General features: G+C 41.8%; 1 protein-coding gene across 4 annotated transcripts in view; it reads right to left on the bottom strand.

Annotated features, from left to right (window-relative positions):
* Positions 1 to 9,524: 9,524 nt before the first annotated feature.
* LOC145350728 (E3 ubiquitin-protein ligase pellino homolog 1) overlaps positions 9,525 to 24,847 on the bottom strand; it is a 42,224-nt gene continuing 26,901 nt past the window's right edge. For all 4 annotated transcript variants that reach the window (XM_080199966.1, XM_080199965.1, XM_080199968.1 and 1 more), the window contains exons 3-7: positions 22,526 to 22,655; positions 18,323 to 18,424; positions 14,189 to 14,386; positions 13,907 to 14,095; positions 9,525 to 11,817 (exon numbers count right to left, since the gene is read on the bottom strand). In XM_080199966.1, coding sequence (XP_080056092.1) covers positions 11,254 to 11,817; positions 13,907 to 14,095; positions 14,189 to 14,386; positions 18,323 to 18,424; positions 22,526 to 22,655 — 1,183 coding nt within the window. In that variant the 3' untranslated portion in view covers positions 9,525 to 11,253. The remainder of the gene's footprint in view (positions 11,818 to 13,906; positions 14,096 to 14,188; positions 14,387 to 18,322; positions 18,425 to 22,525; positions 22,656 to 24,847) is intronic.

Below are 24,847 nucleotides of genomic sequence, written 5' to 3' on the forward strand. Positions count from 1 at the left end.
CCTGTCCTTCCTTTTTACAGGCACATGCCTGTCCTGCACTCCTATCAACTGCTCCTTAAAAGACTCCCACATGCCAGTTGTGGATTTACTCTTGAACAGTTTCTCCCAATCAACAGCCACCAAATCCTGCCTAATCCAGCTGTAGTTAGCCTTCCCCCAATTCAGCACCTTACCCAGAGGACAACACTCATCCTTTTCCATGACTATCTGGAAGTTTACAGAATTGTGGTCACTGTTTGCCACATGTTCCCCCACAGAAACTTTGATGACCTGACCAGGCTCATTCCCCAGTACTAGGTCCAGTATAGCCCCCTCTCTAGTTGGACTATCAACATATTGTTCCAAAGAACCTTCCTGGACACATTTTACAAATTCCTCCCTGTCTGGACCCCAAGCCCTAAGTGATTTCCAGTCTATATGAGGGAAATTAAAGTCTCCCACTACATCAATCCTATTTTTTCTACACCTGTCCAAAATCTTACATATCTGTTCCTCAACTTCCCGTGGGCTGTTGGGAGGCCTGTAGTATACCCCCAGCATAGTGACTGCACCCTTCCTGTTTCTGCGCTCCACCCACAGTGTCTTGTTACATGACCCTTCCAAATTATCCACCCTCTGTACCGCCGTAATATGCTCCTGAACCAGTACTGCTACTCCCCCACCTCTTCTAGCCCCTCCTCTGTCTCGCCTAAAACACATACCCCAGAATATTAGCTGCCAGTCCTATCCTTTTAATCATGTCTCTGTCACTGCCACCACCTCCAAGTTCTGCACATGTATTAAGGCTCTAAGTTCATCTGTCTTGCCTTTTACACCCATTGCATTGAAGCAGATGCACTCCAGACTCACTGAGTTCATCCTCCCCCAAGATTGCTGTTCTGCTTAGGTAGCCTTGTCTTGACCCCACACTTGTCCCCAGTCCTTATGCTTGCTGACCTATTGTTCTGATCCCCACCCTCTGCCACATTAGTTTAAACCCATCCAAAAGTCCTCCCAGCCTCCGGACCAGGTCCAGCAGGCACCGCGCAGAGCCACCATCAGTCCTCCCAGCCTCCTTACCAGGCCCAGCAGGCACTATGAAGGGGCGGGACCACCATGTGTTCTCACCTGATGGACAGGCAGATCCAGCCAATCAGAGATCCACAGGCGTGTTGTAGAGTAATTGAATGGGGAAATAGATTCAGAAATTTACAATAAAAGGTGAATCATAAAACAAACCCAATACTGGGGCTCGTTGCTGCGGGGATAGAGAGAACAAGCAGGGAGATTCAGTTAAATGTATATCCAACCCAGGCTGCCTGATATCCAGCTTCTCCCCGGGGCAGAAAGGTGGTGGGTTTTTGTTTCATTTGAAAGACTTGACCCCAACAACGTGGCCTGGATTGCTGAGGGAGTGCCATTGGCATGGAGGCTGCATGGGTAGGGCCTGGGTGGGATGCTCGGTAGGAGAGTCAGTGTAGATTCAATGGGCTGAATGGCCTCCTTGGGCATTGTTGGGATTCTATGTTTTGAGTCTCGCGGGTGGATGTTAGAAATGCCCAGGACACTTCATTGCTGCTGATCAGGGAGGATTCCCAGTGTTCCCACCAATATTTGTCCTGCTTCTACACTCATGGATAAGGCCGTGGTGATTACCATACACAACCACATACTGACATATAAAAAAAATCTGATTTGATTTATTGTCACATTTATTAACATGCAGTGAAAAGTATTGTTTCTTGCGCACTGTACAAAGCATATCATTGATTGAGAAGATGTGGATTTACTGGCGTTGGACGGGGGTAGACACAGTAAGTAGTTTCACAACACCAAGTTAATTCAGCCCTTCAAGCTTCTCTGCCATTCCATAAGATATAGGAGCAAAATTAGACCACTCAGCTCATCGAGTCCATTCTGCCATTCAATCATGGTTGAGATTTTTCTCAACCCCATTCTCCTGCCTTTTCCCTGTAACCCCTGATCCCCTAATTAATCAAAAACCTATCTATCTCTGTCTTTGAAAAACTCAATGACCTGGAATCCACAGCCTTCTGCAGCAAACAAGGATCTCTCCCTCATTAAGCCTCCTGCTTCAGCAACATCTACTGGCTGGTGAATCCAAACAGGAACCTGGGTATAGTAGGGTTTGTTTCAAGGTGCTAATCCTTTGTTCTAAGACCTGATTGTTGGATGGTTCTGGCTTCATTGCTCTGAGCCTGTACCCGGGCTCCTGTCTGGATTCACCAGCCAGTGGATGTTGGTGATGCGGGAGGCTTAACGGGGGCTGGTGCAGTATTAATGCAACGTCAATGCCACACGTGTACCAGTCACTGCCCATAGATAGAAACAGGCTCAACATTGAGTGAATTGTCCTGCTGATATTCAGAGTCGGGGGTTCAATGTACACATGCAGTCCATACACTGTACTTGCAGGAATCCAGCAAGGTGGGTAAGTCTGACTGCTCTTTGTGCCTGTTTATCACTTTTGTGTAGAAGGTAATAAATAGTTGACATTTCAAACAGGGACTTACCTGATCCCCAGTGACTGAAGCAGACTGAAATCACTAAGCTGATATCTTTCAGAACACCGAGCTGACTAATCTCCTGTAATGCAGTGATGATTATTGCAAATGTTGAGTAACAATGATTCATGTGCGATCATTTCTAAATATATTTCTAACTAGCATCTATCACGTGACGCTGACACAAAATAAGTTGCCTTGCCAGATAATTAAGAAACATTACAGTTCTTGGCAAACCATTTTGAGAACAGAAAATGCTGAAAATACACTGCAGACCACACAACATCTACGGGGAGTGAAAGAGAATTAAAGATAAAGGCCAATGACTCTGTCACTAATTTATATATACCTCATCATTTCTGGAGAGCAATTTATTTGATGAATAGAGCTGTTTTGGTTTGTCTCGCAGAAGCTTAAATACGAGTGACACAGGAACATAGGAATTAGGAGCAGAAAGAGGCAAAACTCAGTCCCTGCTCCACCATTCCATAAGACGTAGGAGCAGAATTAGGCCACTCGGCCCATTGAGTCTGTTCTGCCATTCAATTATGCTTGATATTTTTCTCATCTTTATTCTCCTGCATTTTCCCCATAACCCCTGATCCCCTTATTAATCAAAAACCTTTCTATCTCTCTTAAAGACACTCAATGACCTGCCCTCCACAGCCTTCGGCGGCAAAGAGTTCTCTCCCTGGTCTCAAATCCACCTTTCCAACTGTTCCCCATACCCCTTATAGAACATAGAACATTACAGCGCAGAACAGGCCCTTCGGCCCACGATGTTGCGCCGACCAGTTACAAAACAATGACCCACTAACCTAAACCAATCCCTTTTCGTCCATAAACCTATCCACGGATCTCTTAAACGCCCCCAAACTAGGCGCATTTACAACTGCAGCAGGCAGGGCATTCCAATCCCTCACCACCCTCTGGGTAAAGAACCTACCCCTGACATCCGTCCTATAACTACCACCCCTTAATTTAAAGCCATGCCCCCTCGTGCTAGATTTCTCCATCATAGGAAAAAGGCTATTACTATCCACCCTATCTAAACCTCTAATCATCTTATATGTTTCAATAAGATCCCCTCTTAGCCGCCTTCTTTCCAGCGAAAACAACCCCAAATCCCTCAGCCTCTCCTCATAGGACCTCCCCTCCATACCAGGCAACATCCTGGTAAACCTCCTCTGCACCCTCTCCAAAGCCTCCACATCCTTCCTGTAATGTGGGGACCAGAACTGCACACAGTACTCCAAGTGCGGCCGTACCAGAGTTGTGTACAGTTGCAACATGACGCTGCGACTCCTAAATTCAGTCCCCCTGCCAATAAACGCCAAGACACCATATGCCTTCTTAACAACCTTATCTACTTGACTCCCAACTTTCAGGGATCTATGTACACATACACCTAGATCCCTCTGCTCATCCACACTATTCAAAGTCCTCCCGTTAGCCCTATACTCGACACATCTGTTATTCCTACCAAAGTGAATTACCTCACACTTCTCCGCATTAAACTCCATCCGCCACCTCTCGGCCCAGCTCTGCAACCTGTCTAAGTCACCCTGCAAACTATGACACCCTTCCTCACTATCTACCACACCTCCGACTTTGGTGTCATCAGCAAATTTACTAATCCACCCAACTATACCCTCATCCAGATCATTAATCATTATCTCCTTCTTGAAACCATTCAACGATTCAGACTCCACCATGCTGAGGCAGCGAGTTCCACAAATTCACCACCCTCTGTGAGAAGTAGTTTCTCCTTACACAACATGAACAGATGTACCGAAGCAATGTCTGACAGACCAGTTAGAAATATTGCACAAATTATTGGTGCTGAAAGACAAACTTTAAAAAGACAAAACAACAACATTTAAGTCTCTAATGCCACATGCAGCTTTAGATTTTCCGCTTCTGTGTTCTCATGCTTGCATCAGAAAAATGTGGTAATTTTCACACTCTCCCAATTCTTGCAGCTATTACTGGAAATAATTTTCCTATCAGCCTTTCCCTTTACACAGAATGTACATGATAGAAACTGACCATTCAGCCCAACTAGTCTGTGCTGCTGCTTATGTTCCACATGGGTCTCGTCCCATTCCATCTCTGTTACCTCAGCCTTACGGCACATCTTGCCTTTTCACTCACGTAAATCTGCTTTCCTGAAGGATTTTTGATTTATTATTGTCGCATGTATTAACATACAGTGAAAAGTATTGTTTCTTGTGTGCTATATAAAGCATACCATTCATAGAGAAAGAAATGAGAGAGTGCAGAATGTGGCATTACAATCATAGCTAGGGTGTAGAGGAATATCAACTTGATGCAAGATAAGTCCATTCAAAAGTTTGACAGCAGCAGGGAAGCTGTTTTTGGGTCGGTTGGTACGTGACCTCAGACTTTTGTATCTTTCTCCCGAAGGAAGAAGGTAGAAGAACGTCCGGGGTGCATGGGGTCCTTAATTATGCTGGTTGCTTTGCCAAGGCAGTGGGAAGTGTAGACAGAGTCAATGGATGGGAGGCTGGTTTGTGTGATTGGGCTACATTCACAACCTTTTGTCAAATCCCAGCCATTTGCCTCCATTACTTTTGTCCTTTTCTTCTTTCAGACTTTTTATCTGACCTGCATACTCTGCTTCTTCCATTCTTTCTGAAAATCTCTTGGTTTTCTCTTTAAGCCTCCATTGGTTCCACCTCCATTCTTTCATCAAATCATCCTTAATTTACAATTCTAAAATTATTTCACATCATATTCAACCTTTAACCACATTGCAATCTCTCCACCAGATTCAACCGATGAGTTTTGGACTTTTTAATTATTTATTTATAATACTTGATCGCCCCTTTGGGACAATGTGATTCTCATTTAAAATAAACACTAAATAAGCAAATCAATACCATTGGTCAATGGGTCAATTTTCATTAAAAACTGTCTCAGACAAGAATCATCTGTTGCTCAAACTGCAAATCTGGGTTAATTAATGCTTCCAGCACAGGAGACTATTTGGTCCATCATGTACATGCTAGCTCTCTGGAACAGCATCTCCTCATCCTGCCCCTGCCATTTCCCAGTAGCCTTGCAAATGTTAATCGTCCTTACGAGTTCTCAATATTCTACATCAATTTCAGATTTTTTTTTAAATTATACATGACCTATTAAAATAATTTTGTGCAAGTTTCAAATGGTCAACTGTTGGAAGTAATTGTTTGGCCTGGAGCACAGTGGTTAGCACTTCTGCCTCACTGCTCCAGGGACCCACTGTGATTCCAGCTTGGGTCATTGTGTGGAGTTTGCACGTTCTCTGTTTTTGAATTTCCCATTCCATCTCAGCATAGTTTCTCTTTTCATGTGGTAAATGTACAGGGCAAAAAGGGAAGACTAGGGTGGGTTGCTGTTTTGGAGAGTCAGCGCAAACTCAATGGGCTGAATGGCCTTTCTCTGTACTATAGTGATTCTATGGATTCTATGCAGCTGCATAAAAAGTTATTAAATTGGGTTTGGTTACTATACAAAACTCCTAAAATGTTTACTGTGGAGTCTTTGTTAGGTTTTACAAACATACTCGTGGGGTTCTGTTCTACAAACCATAAATCTTCAGACAATTGCAACTGCCCATTCATGTCTTTATGACTTTTAGACATGACTATTCTAATGCACTCCTGGATGGTCGCCCACATTCCATCCTCCCAAAACATGATTTGACAAAGGGTCATCTGGTGTTGAAATGTCAGCTCTTTTCTCTCCTTACAGATGCTGCCAGACCTGCTGAGATTTTCCAGCATTTTCTCTTTTGGCTCCCAAAACAGGAGGTCCGTAAAATTCAGCTACCGTGTAATCACTCAAGTCCTATTTCCCTTTCACCTGTGCTCAGTGACTTCCACTGGTTCCCAGCCAAGCAAAACCTTCACTTTCTAAAATTCTCATCTTTCAAATCCCTCCATGGCCTCGCTCCTCCCTTTCTCTCCAACCTCCAATTTCTGTCCTCCTCCAATTCTGGTCTCTTGAGCATCCCCATTGGTGGCTGTGCCCTCAGGTGCCAAGGCCTTGAGTTCTGGAATTCTCTCCCCAAACCTGTCCTTCCATCTGGTTTTCCTCAGTTAAGGCATTTCTTACAACCTTCTCTTTGACCAAGCTTTTGGGCATCTGACTGAATATCTCCTTGTTATACTTTGTTTTATAATAATCTGTAAAGCAGTGTGGACGGTTCACTACACTAAAAGCACTAAATAATACAAGTTATTCTGGTTGTTGGTCTGCAATAGAGTATTTGGTAACTTTTATTTCCACCCAAAAGAATCTTCAATTGGCCAGAAAACAAAACTAATAAGGTCTTTATAAATATCAAAGACAGAACATCTCATTTTCTCTCTACCACATGAATTGCTGCAATGCAGAGCCATCACTATCACAAGCACAACTGCAGCAATATGGAAACCAAGAAATTGACAACAAAATGGGAAAGAGTCCCTTCATTGGTCTGGTCAGAATGTGTGCATTTTCCTGTAACAGATTCAGTGACATCTTGGTATAGGCAATTACTGACTGGCCAGATGCATGGTTTCAGCAACAGTGACACTGTTGTGCACTAATTTTAATAGAAAGATATCACTGTACGGGAAAAGATATAAAATATGTATTTAATTAATAATTAATTAGACACATCAAGTAGTTCTAGGCTTTTCTTCAGCAGTTGCCAGCAGTACCGGCTTTGACTTCAGATTAATTGCTGAGGACAACACACAGGAAGTGCAGCAGACTTGCGCCCTCCTGTCCATCCAAGTATATGCCCTGTGCCAGGATACGTTCATCCGGAGCTGCTCCTTTTAAGTTGGACCTGGCCTGGAGCTGTTTACTCTTGAATGGACTTGAAGTGTTTCCGCTTCTCTGCGCCACTGATGTGGAGATACCAGCATTGGATTGGGGTAAACACAGTAAGAAGTCTCACAACACCAGGTTAAAGTCCAACAGGTTTATCTGATAGTAAAACGCCTCTGGTTTCTGATCAGAACTCTCCACTCACCTGACGAAGGAACAGCGTTCCAAAAGCTTGCAGTGTTTACTATCAAATAAACCTGTTGGACTTTAACCTGGTGTTGTGAGACTTCTTATTGTCTCTACACCACTGCCAGTGCTTCCATGGTGAAGTCCAGCATTCTCACAGTGTGGCACACTATTTCAAAAGATAACCAGTCAGCAACAACCAAGGAACCAAGTACACACAACGATAACAAAATACTGGCACTCTGAATTTTGTCTTTCAATTTTACCATCCCACACACACAAAGGCAGAAGTACACCACGTCAGTAACATACCCCAGAACAGTGTCTAATCATAAATCAGAGCAGAATACCATAGAATTCTTACAGTGCAGGAGGTGGACATTCGGCCCATCAAGGCTGCACCGATAACAATCCCACCCAGGCCCTTTCCCCATAACCCCACATATTTACCCTACTAATCCCCCTAACACTAAGCAGCTATTTAGGATGGCCAATCAACCTCACATTTTTGGACTGTGGGAAGAAACTGGAGCACCCAGAGGAAACCCAAACAGATACAGGGAGAATGTGTGGAGTTTGCACAGTCACCCAAGCTGGGAATCGAACCTGGGCTTCTGGCATTGAGGCAACAGTACTAATCAGTAATGTAAGTGTCCATATTGGGATTTCAATTAGTTACACATGACTATCAAACATAGCTTTAAATGAAATGAAAATGATCTTGAACTGGTAAACTCACTACTTGGGCCAAAGATTTGCAGATAGCCAGGAGAAAAATGAAGCCTGGTTGAGCTTGCTTGAAACTATGTAAAAGGCCAAAGATGAGTCGGGGGAATGGAGTGAGACACAAAACAGTCAGCTAGATGGAGGTCAAAAATCACACCCTGTGGCAGAACATAATCACCTGCCAAAGCATCATTTATCGTGTCTATTGTCTCTGCAATGTGAAAACCACATAAGCAACAAATGGTTGAGTCAGGCTAGATTGAGGAAATCCATGTAAATTACTGCCTCCTGTGGAAGGTGTGTGAAGTTGCAGGAAGAGGGAAGGATTCTGCCAAACAATCTGTAAACTACCAAAATGAAGAGGGCTTTTATTCAGCGAAGACTTTGGTGGCATGAAATCCAGCTGGGAACTTTTTGAAATTGTCACTGCAGATTATCCAGCAAAGCATCTCAAATTCACAGCTATAAACTCTTCCAATGGTAAATAAAATCTCCCTATTCCACTTCAGTAATATTCACCCATTATTTGTTTGTGCAAAAATATTCAATGTCCACTTTTCAAAGATTGAAAGACATGCAGTATCTGTAACATAGTATAACTGTTTAATACTTAAGTCAGTCTCCATTTTATTGGAAGATTTCAGAGAACAGAAATCTTCTTATACTTTGTACACCCGTGGGTGGTAATAGGAAACCTACCTACATATTCCTTAACAAAGAGCCATCATGCACTGCCTATTACCCTACTAGACCAAGGTCTGAGCAGATTCACTGACCTAGTTTATTGACAATCGTGTTCAGAGCCAATCCCTGTCTCCAACACGACACAGCCAATGGACTGGATTCTCTGGCTGTTCATGCCAGTGAGATTTTCCTGGCCTGCTGCAGTGAACCAAGATTTGGTAAAGCGCCAAATTTTCCATTCTGTCTGGCAGAACGTGAACAGCTGGAGAATTCCAGCCAATGTTCCCAAATTGATGTCCAATTCACAAGGCGAGCACCGTTTCAGGTGCAGCTAGCTCCATGGATTAACTCCCTTCATGCACAGTTGAAGCCACTTCCACTGTCTCATGAATGCTATTAAACCAGCTACAAGATGATTGACTTAAGCAATGTAGGTTGACCTGAGCTGACGTTTGCCATCTCAAGATTGGCGCTGTGGAGTTCAATTATAATTACTGAAAGAGAACACCAGCTTGTTGAACTCAGTCCCAAAACCAGATGTATTTACTGAATAATAACGTCAATATTTCGTATTCCAACAGGAACAAAAACATGACTGCAATGTTATTTTTTTAAATCCATATATTTAGGCAACATAGAATCACTTACCAAATATCTGCTCAAATAGAATCCATGAACTAGACTGAATCCACATCTTAAACCCTGAGACAGTTTAATACACTCACTGTCAGTGTCAATTACTAGACTATCAAATGTTACATTGCAATGAACTGGCAATGTAGTGGCCACATTTACACAGTTGTCCCTTTTTTTTGCAGTGGATGCAAACGGAGAGGGTGAGGAAATGGGGGAGGGAGCCAAAAGATAGAGAACACAAAACAAAATCAAACTAAACAAATCTCTCAGCTCACATTTTTGAGAGATTATTTTGACTCAATTATGGTAATGAGGAGCTAATCAGTATTTAGTCCATTAACACCAATGTCCAGCTTCTTTTCTTTAAGAATTTGTTTTGTAACAAGAAAGGTTTATTATACACAATGAACTGAATTTAAAGCCAGCAATAATACGAAAAAGTTAAAGGGACAAGGTATAATTGCTCAGGGTACAATTTAGTTGACCAGAATCAAAGAGCAGTTTTGCACATCCCTATATATTACTCCACAAAATCAAGACTTTATAAGTTAGCATTCCACATATGCTAAGCATCCCCTACAAACACCTAAAGCTACATACATTTCAGGCAATAATTTAGTACAAAAGACCCTACAAGAACTTGAAAGCTGCAATACAGTAAAATAAGCCAGCTTCACACATCCTCAGTTAGTGGTGGAGACAGGAGTTAAGCGGGTCAGCTTGCGTAAACAATTAATGATATTCAAGGTGGTACACTTTGATCACCGTGGTAGTACGTCAGACTTTATTTTGGCACAACGGCATGGATCGCTTGCCTTTACTGAGATGTTAAACGCAGACAGTTGCACAGAGCTAGCTTTATGCTATTAAATTACAGTGGCCTGTTATTATCTTGTAGTAAACAGCTGCAGAATGTTCAATGTGCCCAATTTGCATCACTTCTTACCTCCAACCTGCTGATACTGAACAAGAAAACACATGAGGCTTTGTGAAGTTGCATCTACCTTAGGTCTCAACTGTAATCAATTGGTCAAAGATCCTTTAGTGTTCCCGGTAATTGAACTCTGCTGATTTTTGTTTGACAGCCAGAGATCATTATTTTGCACAAGGAAACAGAAAAACTACTGGTTCCCCTTACACAGATATGGGAAAGGCTTTGCAATATCTTTTTAATGATGAAGTAATAAATCATAAAACCTTTTGTTCCTACATTTTAGGATTCAATTCTTTTTCTCAAATGGTGTTGAAACAAGGTATATTTTACTGGATCGTACTGCAGCTTTTATGACTAATAGAGTATCTCATCAAGTTGCATTAGATTTATTCAGCCCATTACAAATTAGGTTGAAGCAGCTAAAAATGCTTCCATATTTTATTAAAACAACACAATCTTCAAATCTGTAATTGGTATTGCATTTGTGAAGAGGTCCAACATGAGTCAATTTCTTTAAATATTTGGGCAAGAGGTTTCTGTATTTCAAAATACTTGTGTTTAACAAATGCAAACATATCAAAACCGCTCTTGTAGGCAACATCACAAAACAATGAGGTCTCTTTCCTCAAGAGCTACACAACTCAGGTTATGTTCCAGAACAGACAAAACCCATGGAATTCAGTATAGAAAACTAGCTTATAATTCTCAAAGATATCAAATGTCTTACTACTGTTTTCCCCTGCAGTTAATAAAATTGCGTCCTTAATCAAGAGGTCCCTGGAAAATAAGTCTAACATATCCTTGTTCCCCAGTGAGTTGAGTGGAGCAGAAAGGACAGGCTGCATGGAAAGTGTGAGTGCCATGAGGGAGAGGGATTTGAGACCAGTAAGTGGTAGTCTTTTCGGAACACACATGTCCACAGGGGCTGAACGCATGAGTTGGAGGTCCTGCATCAACATAAAATCCAGCCTCACTCCCCAGCCACAGGGGAACGTACGGGCCCAGTGATCGGCACATGGGACATTCCCTCTCTTTTCCATCTCTCTCATCCTTATTTCCCCAGTTATGATAGCCGTGTACATGTCCACAGTTCAGGTACACCCATGGCTGCTTTTCATCCACATCCTTCCTTTTCATACTGGGGAAGGCAAGTGTATTAAACCCAACTGGACATTGTGGCCTGGCTGCATTTATTTCCTGACGAAGGGCTTCCAGATGTTTAACAGTAGGAGTGTGAGCGAGTCCCTCTGCAGTGCGCCACAGTAGAGTAGCTCCACACAGATCGATTAAAGAACCATCCTGTAGTATGTTGGTTTCATTTTCAACCTAAGAAGCAAAAAAAAAGCAATCAGAATATATCGTGGTAAAGTACTCCTGTTCATCACAGCACAATACAACAACTCTGTTTGTGACCCTCAGACAATCAAAAACTGAAAAAGTCATCCAGCATGGTGGACCTCTTCAACACTGAGAAACCAACTGTTCCCCAGTAACGTGCTGCCAGGCAAGTGGGTTAGGCTCTTTGTATTCCAGATCTACGAGGGAGAAGAGGCAGACGGAGGAGCAAAAGAGACCAAAATATGAGAAGAGTTGAGCTGCAGTTCCTCACCTTTCCCAGCTGGTTCACAACACTTCTTCACAGGGCCCCAAAGGAGATAATTTGCCACCGCTTTAGTAAGAGAATTGTGCACAACTGATTTAAGGCACTCAGAGTTTATATGAGGGAATAACTTTTAAAAATATAAAGTGCAGTGACTGGCTTTAATGGAATTTTGTATTTAGTTTCTTTCTTCTGCACTGATTCTTACAAACAGGCTTTAAGTACCCACAGATACCTAGCCCAATAGCCTTAGCTGTAAGCCTTCAAGGATATGTTCTGATCACTATTTGACTGTCACAGTTGAAGTCTGACATCCACGTGTGCAATTCCAACAATCGGCACTGGATATCACTCCAGAATAGGAACCTCGTTTGGAATTTCCTCTCTTCAGTTCACTGTTGAGCCAGATCGCAGTTTCTCCTTTTATCATCCTAACAATCTAACTACACAGACACAGCAAGTACCAGGCAATGACCATCTTCAAAACAGAGAATTCAACCATCCCCGTTTAACGTTCAAACTTGCCCACCATCTACAAGGTGCAAGTCAGGAATCTGATGGAATACTTTCCACTCCGCTGGAATCAAACCCCCTTTCCAGCAGCAGACCTTTACTAGCCTACATCAGCCTTCACACTGGAAAATTCTCTCTTCATACAGGTCATGTAATGGCTCCTTCTAGATGTAGAGGAATGTAGTGACACAAGATTAACTGGTACCAGCAGAGATGTCCAGCTGGTCAATGGACAGAGGTGAAATTTGGGAACATTGTGGACTGGAGAGAAAACAGTGCTTTATCTGCGTCAGTAACTCTGGCATTGCAAGGGTCATAAATCAAAGTGTAAGCCTGAATAAATGAAGCTCCAGCAACACTCAAAAAGATCGACACCATTCAGGACCAAGCAACCAGCTCTACAGGCACCCCATCTTCAACATTCACTCCCTCCACCACTGTCGCACAGTAGGAGTATATACCATCTAGAAGATGCACTGCAGCAACTCACTCAGGCTCCTTTGACAGTACTTTCCAAACCAGTGACCTCTGTACAATCTCGAAGGGCAAGGACAGCAGATACCTGGGAACACCACCATATGAAAGTTCCCATCCAAGCCACCCACCATCCAGACTTGGAAATATGTCGCTATTCCTTCACTGTCACACGATCTCTCCCTAATAGCACTGTGGGTGTACCTACACCATATGGACTGCAGTGGCTCAAGAAGTTGGTTCACCACCACTGCCATCCTGGGGGTGTGCCTAGGGATGGGCAAGAAATGCAGGCCTAGCCAGCGGCGTCCACATCCCATGAAGGGATGAAAAAAAAGACTACGGCAATTGAATTTAGGGTCATTCTACAATCCATCCATAAATACAAGGTGAATTAACATTGGGAATGCAATAATGCACGAACAGCAGTTAACATTTCACAAGCATGCAAACATTACAAGTGGCAAATTATCAGCTTTGGGTAACATATAAAGTAAACCATGCAAATAGAGATCTGTATTAATTTTGGTTCAACGGTGAATAAATGTACAATCTTTCCAATGTACAACAGGCTGTGTCTAGCTAAACAGCTTGTAAAGTAATTAGGAGTAAATACAAGCAGAATAATCCCTATAATTCTCAATGGATTGGCTCTCCTGATTTTCAAATAAAAGTTATAAAATTGCATGAATTACTCAAGTTTAAATTATTGCTTCTTTAATTGAATATTTCATTAGGTTGAAGCTTTTGTGTTAAAAGATCTCACAATTCAAGAAATCTTTCTTATTGTCTTAATATATTTTAACAAGCTTGTTGCTGGGATCTTACCATTCTTCCTCGTTGTTGTGCTGATCTGGTTTCTCTCAGGGTAAAAACATTGCCACAGACAGATATTTCTCTCCAAACGCCTGGCTTGGAATCTTCAGTAAAACCAAGTCTTGGATGCATAACAAGGACCCCATTTGTGGTTAAGCCATCCATCTGACCATCAGAGGTTTTCCATTTGGCAGCCTTCTCCTGAAAGAGGAGGAAACAAACATAAGCCTCCACTGGGGCAAAAGCATTTCAAAACCAAACAACAGTTAACAGTTTGCTTTCCATTTGACTTACTCCAAGAAAAATATTCTTAAATGAGTCAAATCCAGCTGCATATATCCTGGCAGTGTAGGGAAGATTCCTTTCGCATATAATACGACATGCAAACCGGGATATGGTGCTCTGTGCGGACTGAGTATCGGCATTACTCTGACTTCCTGGTACAGTGTCTGTCACCACAAAATCAATCGGGCTCTCGGTTGAACGGCCAATCTAAAGAAAAGGGCAACAACAGGTGAAAGGTTTTTGTTAAATGGAATTCTCTCCATCATCACAGTCTTTTCTAATATTACTTTGCAAACTTGCTAACAGGTGTTGAAACTGATTGAGGCACTACACTATTTCTAGACAGCTCATGTACAGAGAGTTAAAAGCAAAAAACAGTGGATGGTGGAATCGGAAACAAAAACAGAAAATGCTGGAAAATCTCAGCAGGTCTGACAGTATCTGTAGGGTGAGAATAGAGCCAATGTTTCGAGTCTGGATAACTCTTCATCAGCACTGTGCATGTACAGAGTGGTGGAGTTCAAACCTTGTTGAGTAGGCAACAAGTTGTCCTGCACTGACTTGGGAGTAGTGGGAAAGTATGCTATCAAGTCAGAAGGTTAGAGCACAGGTTCATATAGAACTTAAATTGATATTTTTTTTAAAAAGTCAAAAGAACAAATACTGGAAATGAAACAGGATTGATTTAAATACTGAGCAAGACACAGCAACTCAAAAAAAGGTTACAGTTCATTCAGGATACCCAGGGGAAGATACCACCCAATTGTTTTCTACATCCTTTGCTGTGATAAATGCCATCCACCTTCTTCACTTTGACTCAATTTTCCTTGAGAAACCATTGCTGAACACAATGAGCCAAGCAGACCTGTGACCTGCTCGGCTCCTATCCGCGAGTCCTGTGGAGATGCAAAACTGGTTTTACTTGGCTGACCACTTCCAGAATTTTCTGCAAAGAATAGAGGACCTGTAAGGAAATTGCAATTGAGGCCATCCACCTGGAAGAATAGATTAGAATTTAGGAGCTACTCAATGGGAAACTTAAAAGTTCTCTTGATAATTTTAATGTTTGGTACTGCCAAGGTCACTGCCACATCGACTCCACAATGCCAAAATAACAGTGTCAAGACTATGCTCAGTGGGGATTTGGATTTGAGGATAAGGACAGATGTTATGCTGAAATAACTGGAATTTTGTGATTGGCAATCAATTCCACAACATTCTGAATCTTGCAGAGTTCAGAGGGAGCTTTGCTGAACCAATCATCTAACAGTGCAGAAGTCAAAGGAACCCATTGTTGATAAGTGAGCTTATGAGCAGCTGCATCAAACCCAATGTGTGTACTGCATACTGATTACCTACTCTCTGGAGACTGAATTATAAGTACACTTGATTGAAAGGGCATATCCCAAAGGCTGTGACAGATTGCCAGACCTCTGAATACAATGCAATCCATTTGGAGATTTTACTGGTGGATGAAAAAGCTCAATGCAAGGAATTGTCTCATCAAGCTATTATTTAGCAATACTTCAGATTAACCTATTAGTTAACTTCATAAACCAACATCTTCATGAGGACACGATGATACAATTTGCTGGAATCCTTCACAGGTTACTACCAGGAAGTCCACCTTTATGTATTGCAACCACCATGAACCGCAGCCAAGTGGGTTTGGAACTATATTCCCACTGACCCTGAGCTTCAGCATCAAACCTGACCCAATTTCAAAACAGGTGTACAAAAGATTGAACAACATGCTTAAGACTGTAACACAATGCTGTATGAAATAAAATTGAGTCACCTCACTCCTAATTGTGCTGACAGAAGTAGTGCAGCTAACATTGCCTGCCTCCAGTGAATTGGAACATGTGCACCATACAAATAACACTATAGAATCAGCTATTAACTTTTCCTCAGGTTATTAACTTAAAACTATATTAGATAGCTATTTACTCTTTAACATGCCTACAGATTGAAAACAAATGCTGTAAAGCCACACATTTCAGGCTAAATTACAAGGCAAGATAAATTTATACAGATGTAAAATAGATGGTAAAACATCAGAGTGGTAAACTATTTTGAAATTGTTGTTTGGTAGTACAGAACTTGGGTACTGCTGAAAAAAAGACATGTTATCAAAGCCTTTCATTTTGCACTCAACAGGACAGATACTCAAGAATACCAATTGTAAAGGGAACAATTTATACCGCAGGAGAAGAGGATGCTGATTAATTGGAAAGTGGACTCTGATTGGTCAAAATATTGCCATAAAGAATGAATTATGGAACAATTGCCCCAAAGCTTTATTTGAAAGAAGTGCAATGCATGGACATGCTCCTGCTGTCTGCATAAGGACTGGGCCCTGCAGTTGAGTTCAGACTTAATAACATCACGCATATCCAAATACATAGTTCTGCAAAGGGATGCCCTCTCGGCCTGTTTCACACAAGCATCTTCTTCAGTTTCAATAAGAAACTTGTTTTTGATGGAATAACACCTACCATCCTATCTCCTTCCGTATTTCCTATATGTAGATACTATGTTTGCTATATCTGAATCTCCTTACCTCCAGGCTGTACTCTGTGCTCAAATTCACCTTTGAAATGGAGCAGTCAAATGGGCTCCTTTTCCTGGATGTCTTAGTTGAGAAATCTACTAATATTTTTCTTTAATTACACGTTCACAGGAAGTGGGATTCCCTGGGCAAGCCAGCATTCATTGCCCATACCTTATAGTCTTTGAGAAGCTGATGGTGAACAGTCTTCTTGAACCACTGCAATCCATGTCGGTACACCTGCAGTGCTGTTAGGCAGGAATTCTGATGCAGCGATAATGAAGGAAAGGCAATATATTTCAAAGTCAAGATGGTGTGTGGTTTGAAGGAGAACTTCCAGACAATGGTATTCCCAGGTATCTGCTGTTCTTCTCCGATGGGGTAGTGGGTTTGGAAGGGATAGTCTAAGGAGCCTTGGTGAGTTTCAGCAGTTCATCTCGTAGATGGTACACATTGCTGCAACTGCATTGGTGATGGAAGGGGTGAATGTTTGTTGGAAGGGATGCTAATCAAGTGTGCTGCTTTATACTGGATGATGTTGAGCCTTTTGAGTGCTGTTGATGTTGCATTCATTCTATCACACTCCTGATTTATGCCTTTTAGTTGGGGTATAGGCTTTGGGGAGTCGGGAGGTGAGTTATCACAGCAGGATTCCCAGCCTCTGGGCTGCTCTTGGTAATCACAGTCTAAGAGTCAGTCCAATTCAGTTTCTGGTCAATGGCAACCCCCAGGATGTTGATAATGAGGGATTCAATTATGGTAATACCATTGAATGTCAAAGAGTGATGATGTGGCGATGCCGGCGTTGGACTGGAGTAGGCACAGTAAGTAGTCTCAACTAGACTAGACTTTAACCTGGTGTTGTAAGACTACAAAGAGTGATGGTTAGATCCTCCCTTGTTGGGGATGAACACTGCCTGGCGCCAATGTTACTTGCCGCTTGTCAGCCCAAACCTGGACATTGTCCAGGTCTTGCTATATTTGGACGTGGACTGCTTCAGTGTCTAGTGGAAGGTACTGAATATAGTGCAATCATCAGTGAACATCCCCACTTCCGACATTACGATAGAAGGAAGATAATTGATGAAGCAGCTAAAGATGGTTGGACCTAGGACACTCCTCTGATTTCCTGCCTACAACAAGCCAACCTTCATTGCTCAATATACATGTTGAGATTCTTACAGTTCCACATGGTAGAAGATTGGTCTTACTGGCAATTTGGTAAATAGGGCATGAGCCAGTCACTATGCAAATTTGATGTTGAAATCAGGTGCATCAAAGTGCCTGGTGGGATAATAACTACTCTGAACAGATCACTGCTTACTGTATATCCCACAAACTTATGAAAGGGCCAAAGGACACCACTTTTGGTCTTGAAAATTGTTTGGTCTACCTCAGATTACCCTGGAGTCTCAAACATTTAAGCAACAGGTGAAATTAGTTGATTCACACTGCTACTCTGCAGTAACAACACGAGTGGTATTCATCACTAACAGAGGCTTTTAAACTTATGGGCCAAAGTTACATTTAAGTACCTGTGCTGTTTTACATGAGGAAAACACTGAAGCTTTCTAAAAAGGAACGCAAGTTACCTGAAACATATCTGTGTTGTTGTCATGTGTATATTCAACCACCACTGTCTGAGCACGTGACAGTGTATATGAAATACTGTGTTGGTCCTTGTTGCTTATTGCCTATATATAAAAAGAGAGTAAATTAAACAAAAGGAAGATCATGAAACTAAAAGAATACATTCCCAGAAAACAGTTCTATTTCAATGCAACTTCTAAAGACAGTTTTGATTTCTAAACATTCACAAAACCAAACCATTCCAATGTTGGGTTTATACCCCCCTGCAGGACTGATAATCGCTGCCCCGTCACTTCCAACATCTTCCCGAGCACCAGTTTCATCACCATTCGCTTCAACCTGTCAACAACTGGCAAACATCAGTGTCTTCCTCACTAATTTGAGCTCATTCCTTACACTCAAGGAGAGTTTTTGAAAATGTTAATGAAATCTTCTTCTGTTTGGGAGAGCATGGGGGAAATGTGAAGCATAGGATATAGAAACTAGCAGCAGAAGTAGGCCATTCAGCCCTTCGAGCCTGCTCCAACATTAATTATGATCATGGCTGATCATCAAATTCAATATCCTGATCCCGCCTTCCTACTATATCCCTTGATCCCTTTAGCCTCGAGAGCTATATCTAGGGGGGAATTTTCCCATCGTGCCTGCCATGGGAATCGTAGCGGGCGGGCGGGCACACACGCACACATATGACCATATAAAGGTCCATTAACCTCAGGCGGGATTTTCCTGTTCTGGGGCAAGCACGGTCAGAAAATCCCGTTCCTAATTTCTTCTTGAAGTCACACAACATAAACGGTGCCAATCAATCTGAACCAAGCTTTTGTGATTGGATTCCAATTGTTACAGATCATTTTGACCCATGTGAAAGTGCTTGGCCTTTCATAAGAGGTCTAGAGTTTCCAATACTACTTCAAGCAACTCGTTCCTTTCCTGAACTTGAGCTTCAGGCACTGAACTGAGACACTGAGAAAATAATTGTACCTAGTCAGTAAGTATCAATCAGCAATTTAATTATGGGATTGCATCAAAGCTGATCTTAAACATCAGACATACTCACACACACTCCAGTCTGGGTAACTGCACTGATTCCCCTTTTCAGCCTAAGAAATGCTGATGCCAATTCTGAGTTCTTTGTTCTAATCCATATCTTGGCATGTGCAGGGATGTTAAAGATCCATCATGCCAATTAGCACAAAGGATTTAACATGTACCCATTGAACCAGCATGAAATCCCTGGCATCGCCAGTTGCACGTGGAAAAGGGGATTTAATCCACCAGGTTACTGCATCATTTTCCACTCTCTCTGAAAAAAAACTGATGCAAGAAAAGCTGAAAGGTTTGATTGGCATTTATAAAAAGCACATCACTCTCCCCTCTGGAAATCCACCCACATTTAATTTATGTGGCATCACAGTATGTGCCACATGCCAAAAAAAAATCAGCTCCTTTTACTTTCAAGTTAACAGCACTAATTAAACCAGGAAAATAATTGCTCTGACCACTGATCTGTAACAAGTGACAGATGTTCTTCTGTAAGCATGCATTCAAACCAAAGTGAAAAACAAAGTTAAAAAATCAAATTTACAACACCATTTGCACAATAAGTCAGAAAGTGAGAAGTAAAGGAAGTTTAATGTCGAAAATTTCTCACGGAATGTTTCACTATGGACAGCTGATGCCAAACAACACCCCAACAATTCGCTGAATTCCTTGATGTGACCTTTACTGTGACATCTGGATCTTCAGGTTTTGAATTTGGTATTCCCTCCCCTCCCCATCTATTCTTCCTGGCTCTGATCTGCTTTTTCTCTGCCAGAGAGAGTAATTACTCCAGGGACTTTGCCCCAAGTCTAGAAATTGTTACTAATGTTTTACTACTTTACTAAAGTGACATGAATGTGAATTCAACAAATGTGGTATTGGAACTGACTGATATGGAATAAGAAGTTAATTTTTATCCTGCTTCTGTGGTCCTAGCTAAAAGAAACAGCATGAGTTTAACCCATTTAATCAGCATCCAATCAAACTCATCCCAATCACCAGTTATATGATTTAAAAATTCACAAATAGCTTTGTCAAGCGATACCTTCTGAAGGCAAGCTATTTTGGCTCCACCTGAGCTGCTTGGCTCTATATCTAGACAGAGCTTTGATTCAAACAGGTCTCAAGAGCTGTATGCTGGAAGGCAGCTGAGAATAACTTTCAATGTCAAGGCTTCCTGTGACTGAATACGTCATTGACCTCAGGTTTGCTAGAATCAATGTGTAAACCTTCCAACAGCTGGAGTCACACCCGACACTCAGGAAGATGGAAGTTATAGCCAGCCAATCATTAAAGCCCCAGATATCTCAATCAGTGTGCGTTATCACAGGGTCCTCAGTTCAACTATCAAAGAATCTCACTCTTGTCACAAGATCAGGGGTGTTGATAATCATCATTACTACACCAAGGCACAGCACCACAGTAGCAGAGTGGCTCCTGTTACCTCACTTCCTTCAAACCTTTCACCTTATTCAATCATTTTTACTTGTCAAGTTAAATCCTCTACCACCCACAGTCCCATCCAGTTTCTCATGAAACCTTTCTTGAATTTTTCCCTCAGCCTCCACAATGCTTGGTAATTTTGGTGTCTTCTTGTTGCCCTCAACCGTGCCATCTTATGGGTGGTTTCTTTACTTTAATAGTCCCAATTATATACAAGGCTACCTCCAACTACCTATTGAAGCATTCACTATTCATATTCTGCTTATGCACTTCCCTTTGCATCATGCCTGAAGATGTTTTCTCTAATTCACTGAAAATCGCATTTTAGAGGTATCAGCTCCCTTGAATTTGTCCATCTGTTCACCATAATGCTGCAAAGCTGTTCCATCGTAAGCTTACCTACGTACCTTGTCTGTTGTTTCCGACCCTGGCTGTTCCTCTTGTTTTGTTCCCTTGACCATGAGGTGCAGGTTGAACAAGCTTGGCACACAGCTAGCTCAGCCATCGATCAGTAGTTGTGGCTGGATGGCATCAAGCATTCTTCTCTTCTGCTAATGCCACACCAAGAACACTATACTCAGCTTCTTTTCCCCACTCAAAACCCTACTCCTCTGCCTTCACCTCATACTACAGTGCTGGAGAAGCTTTTTAGCTGAACCTCCCACAAATCCTCCTTCTCCTGCTCTCTAAAATGAAGTCCAGCAAAAGACAAAGCAATTACACCCACATATGACACAAAGAGGAGTCTGCAAAGAGATAGAGATAGGTTAAGCAAGTGAGCAAAAATTTGGCAGATGAGAGTATAATGTGGGAAAATGTGAACTTGTCCACTTTAGCAGGAAGAATAGAAAAACAACATACCATTTAAATGGAAAGATCCCTCTGTACCTCACAGATTGCAGAACTATGAGGTATAGAGGGACCTGGGTGTCTTGGTACATGGCCAACAAAAGTTCATATGCAGCTAAGTGCTTAAGAAGGCAAATGGAATGCTGTTGTTTATCGTAAGGGAAATGGAACATAGAAATGGGATGTTTTGCTACAGTGGTGGAGGGCATTGATGAGATCACATCTAAAGTACTGTATACAATTTTGGTCTCCTTATTTAAGAAGGGGCATAAATGCATTGGAAACAGTTCAGAGAAAATTCACTCAAACTGATTCTTGGGAATAGTGGTTATCTTATGGTGAAATGTTCAACAGGTTTAGCCTGCATCCACAGGAATGTAGAAGAATGAGAGGTGATCTTGTTGAAACATAGAAGATCCTGAGGGGAGTTGACGGGTGGATGCTTTGTGGGAGAGATTAGAAATAAACATAGTTTAAAAATAAGGCATCTCACACTTAAGGCCAAGTTGAGAAGAATTAATTTCTCTCAGATGGCTGAATCTATGGAATTCTTCCCCAGGTATTTGCGGAGGCAGGATCATCCAATAAATTTAAGACTGGGTTAGATAAGATTCTTGATTGATGAGGGAGTCAAAGGTATGGAGGTAGGAAGGAAAGAAGAGAAGAGGCCAGAAGCAGATCAGCTATGACCTGATCAAATGGCAGGGCAGATTCAAGGGGCAAACTTCTTATTCATATGTACAAAAAAATTAATGTTTTTATTCTAATCCACTTGGCCTTTCTAGTGCATACAGCCATTAAAAAGGATTCAGGATAAATAAGGTTCCAGTAAACTTATTAACTGGTAATTACATTGTTCAAAGACATACCTTCTCTGCCTGAGGGGTACAGGTAACATGCACTGTGCTGGGTTTCACACCATTTGGCTTTGGTCTTTTAAATAAAGCAAATCTGCTTTTTCTTCGTCCTCGGTCTCCATTTGGTAAAGACCCGTTATACCTTATAGAACAAAAAGGGGAAATCCAATACTGAAAATATCCAAATTAAATATTTACAATTCTAGCTAAGTCCTAAACTCTGGTTACTTTAAATAATTAAAATCCCTACTATTTTAAGAGCAATTTTCATTAACTCTTCCAATCCTGATATCTAATGCATTTGTTTTACATCATGATTTGATCAACTTTCAAAACTGATTCAATTGATCAGAATATCTATTACCACAAACATCAATATACAAGTTATTGAACTGAAAATACTATCAAGTACAATATTGTCTCCAGAGCAAAGGTCAGAAGTCAGTCCACCCACAATCCTCATATGTCAAAAATCAGAACAGAAACTTTGCATAGCTGATGTACAGCCAACAGCAAGTGTTTAGTTCTTTCCACTATCCACGACAGAAATATAAAAAACAACAGCATTGCAAGAGTATGATTTGTGACTCAGTCATTCGATTAAGCATCACATGTTGTGACAAGAAGTGAAGCTGGACCAATACCTGCATTTTAACAATCTTCAGATTAGCTTTTGCCGATGCAATCTAGAGTCACTCAGAGAAAGGGGGAAAATGGACAGACTGAGTCACTTGGAGGAAGGGGGAAAAAAAATGACAGACTGAGTCACCCGGAAGGGGAATAGCTGTGTCACTCGGAGGGGGAATGGCTGTGTCATTTGGGTTGAGTGAAAAGAGGAAAAACTATTTGCTTTTAGGATACATGTCACCATTTTCCAGACAGGAGTGAAACCAAGACACTGATGTGCTATGATCTCACTTCAGCTGTGTAACACCAGGTATGAGTGCTACCCAACTGAGGGATTTTCCAAACCTTTAGCCAGAAAAAAGTTTCCAACCACAAGGAGATCCCTACCCCATTGCTCTCTACTATCAGAAGACTATAAGAAAAAGTGAGAAATGGCAAACATAAAGAAGTACTATGAAAAGGGTGAACTGCCACAGGTAAAACCCTCTGCATCTCTTTCTCCAAGCTTCTAGTTACTAAGGAAGAGAGAGGAGGGCAAGGGTGAAGATGAAGCACAGGCCAAAGTAGGAATTAAGTGATGATGCAATATCATTCCAGCCGTTTGGTGTGAAAACCTATTCTGTTTATTCATGTTGCCTTACTGCCATCAATCAGCATTGATAATGTGACGCTGAAGGTTACTGATCATTTCACATATTCAAGTCCCACAATCACCAGCTATTTGATGTCAAAATCAACACACGAATCACAGAAGTCACAACTGTTATGTTCAACCTGAGTAAGAGAATGTGGAACAACAGCAACCAGACTTGGGAACTCAAAACTGCAAGTCCACTAAGCCTTCCACGCTCTACAATGGTGAGACCTGGTTAACATACTAGTACAGTAAGAAGTCTCACAACACCAGGTTAAAGTCCAACGAATTTATTTGATAGTAAACCCACAAGCTTTTGGATTCTAATCAGTATTCTGTAAACTGTGTGTGCCTTTATATGCCCTTCTCTGATCAGAACTTTCCACACACCTGACAAAGGAACAGCATTTCCAAAAGCTTGTAGGTTTACTATCAAATAAACTGGTCAGACTTTAACCTGGTGTTGTGAGACTTCTTACTGTGTTTACCCCAGTCCAACGCCGGCATCTCCACATCATAACATACAAATAGACAGAAGAAAAGGCTGAACAGTTTCCACCTTTACTGTCTCAGACATGTCCATGGCATCCCATGGCAGGACATGGTCATCAGCTCACAGGTTCTGAACATGTGAATGCCATCAGCACAGACTCATTGCTAAGTCAACAACACCAACATTGGTTTGGCCTAATTCATCAGATGGATGACAGCCGTATACCCAAAGACCTTCTAAAGACTGAACTGGCCACTGAGTCACAACCTGCTGGACATCCATACCTCTGCTACAGGGAATTCTGCAAGTGAGACAAGAAGATGGTGGACAGGACATAGACAGCTGGGAGACAGTCACCAATGGCAGTGACCCATGGAGGCTGATTGCCTGGAAGAGCATTGGAAGAGGTGGACAGAAGTGGAAAGTTTAGCTGGCTGGGTAGAGAGTCCAGAGGAAACAGAGGCTAACAAATCTTGCATGTTTTCAGCCAAATGTCATCATATGTGGCAGAGTGAGGCTCCTTAGTCAGTGATCCGGTGATATTAGAATTGACCACCAAGGCACAGACCAATGTCTCACA

Source organism: Carcharhinus amblyrhynchos, chromosome 12 (assembly GCF_965287045.1).
Source record: "Carcharhinus amblyrhynchos chromosome 12, sCarAmb.v2.hapA, whole genome shotgun sequence".
NCBI classification, from domain to species: domain Eukaryota; kingdom Metazoa; phylum Chordata; class Chondrichthyes; order Carcharhiniformes; family Carcharhinidae; genus Carcharhinus; species Carcharhinus amblyrhynchos.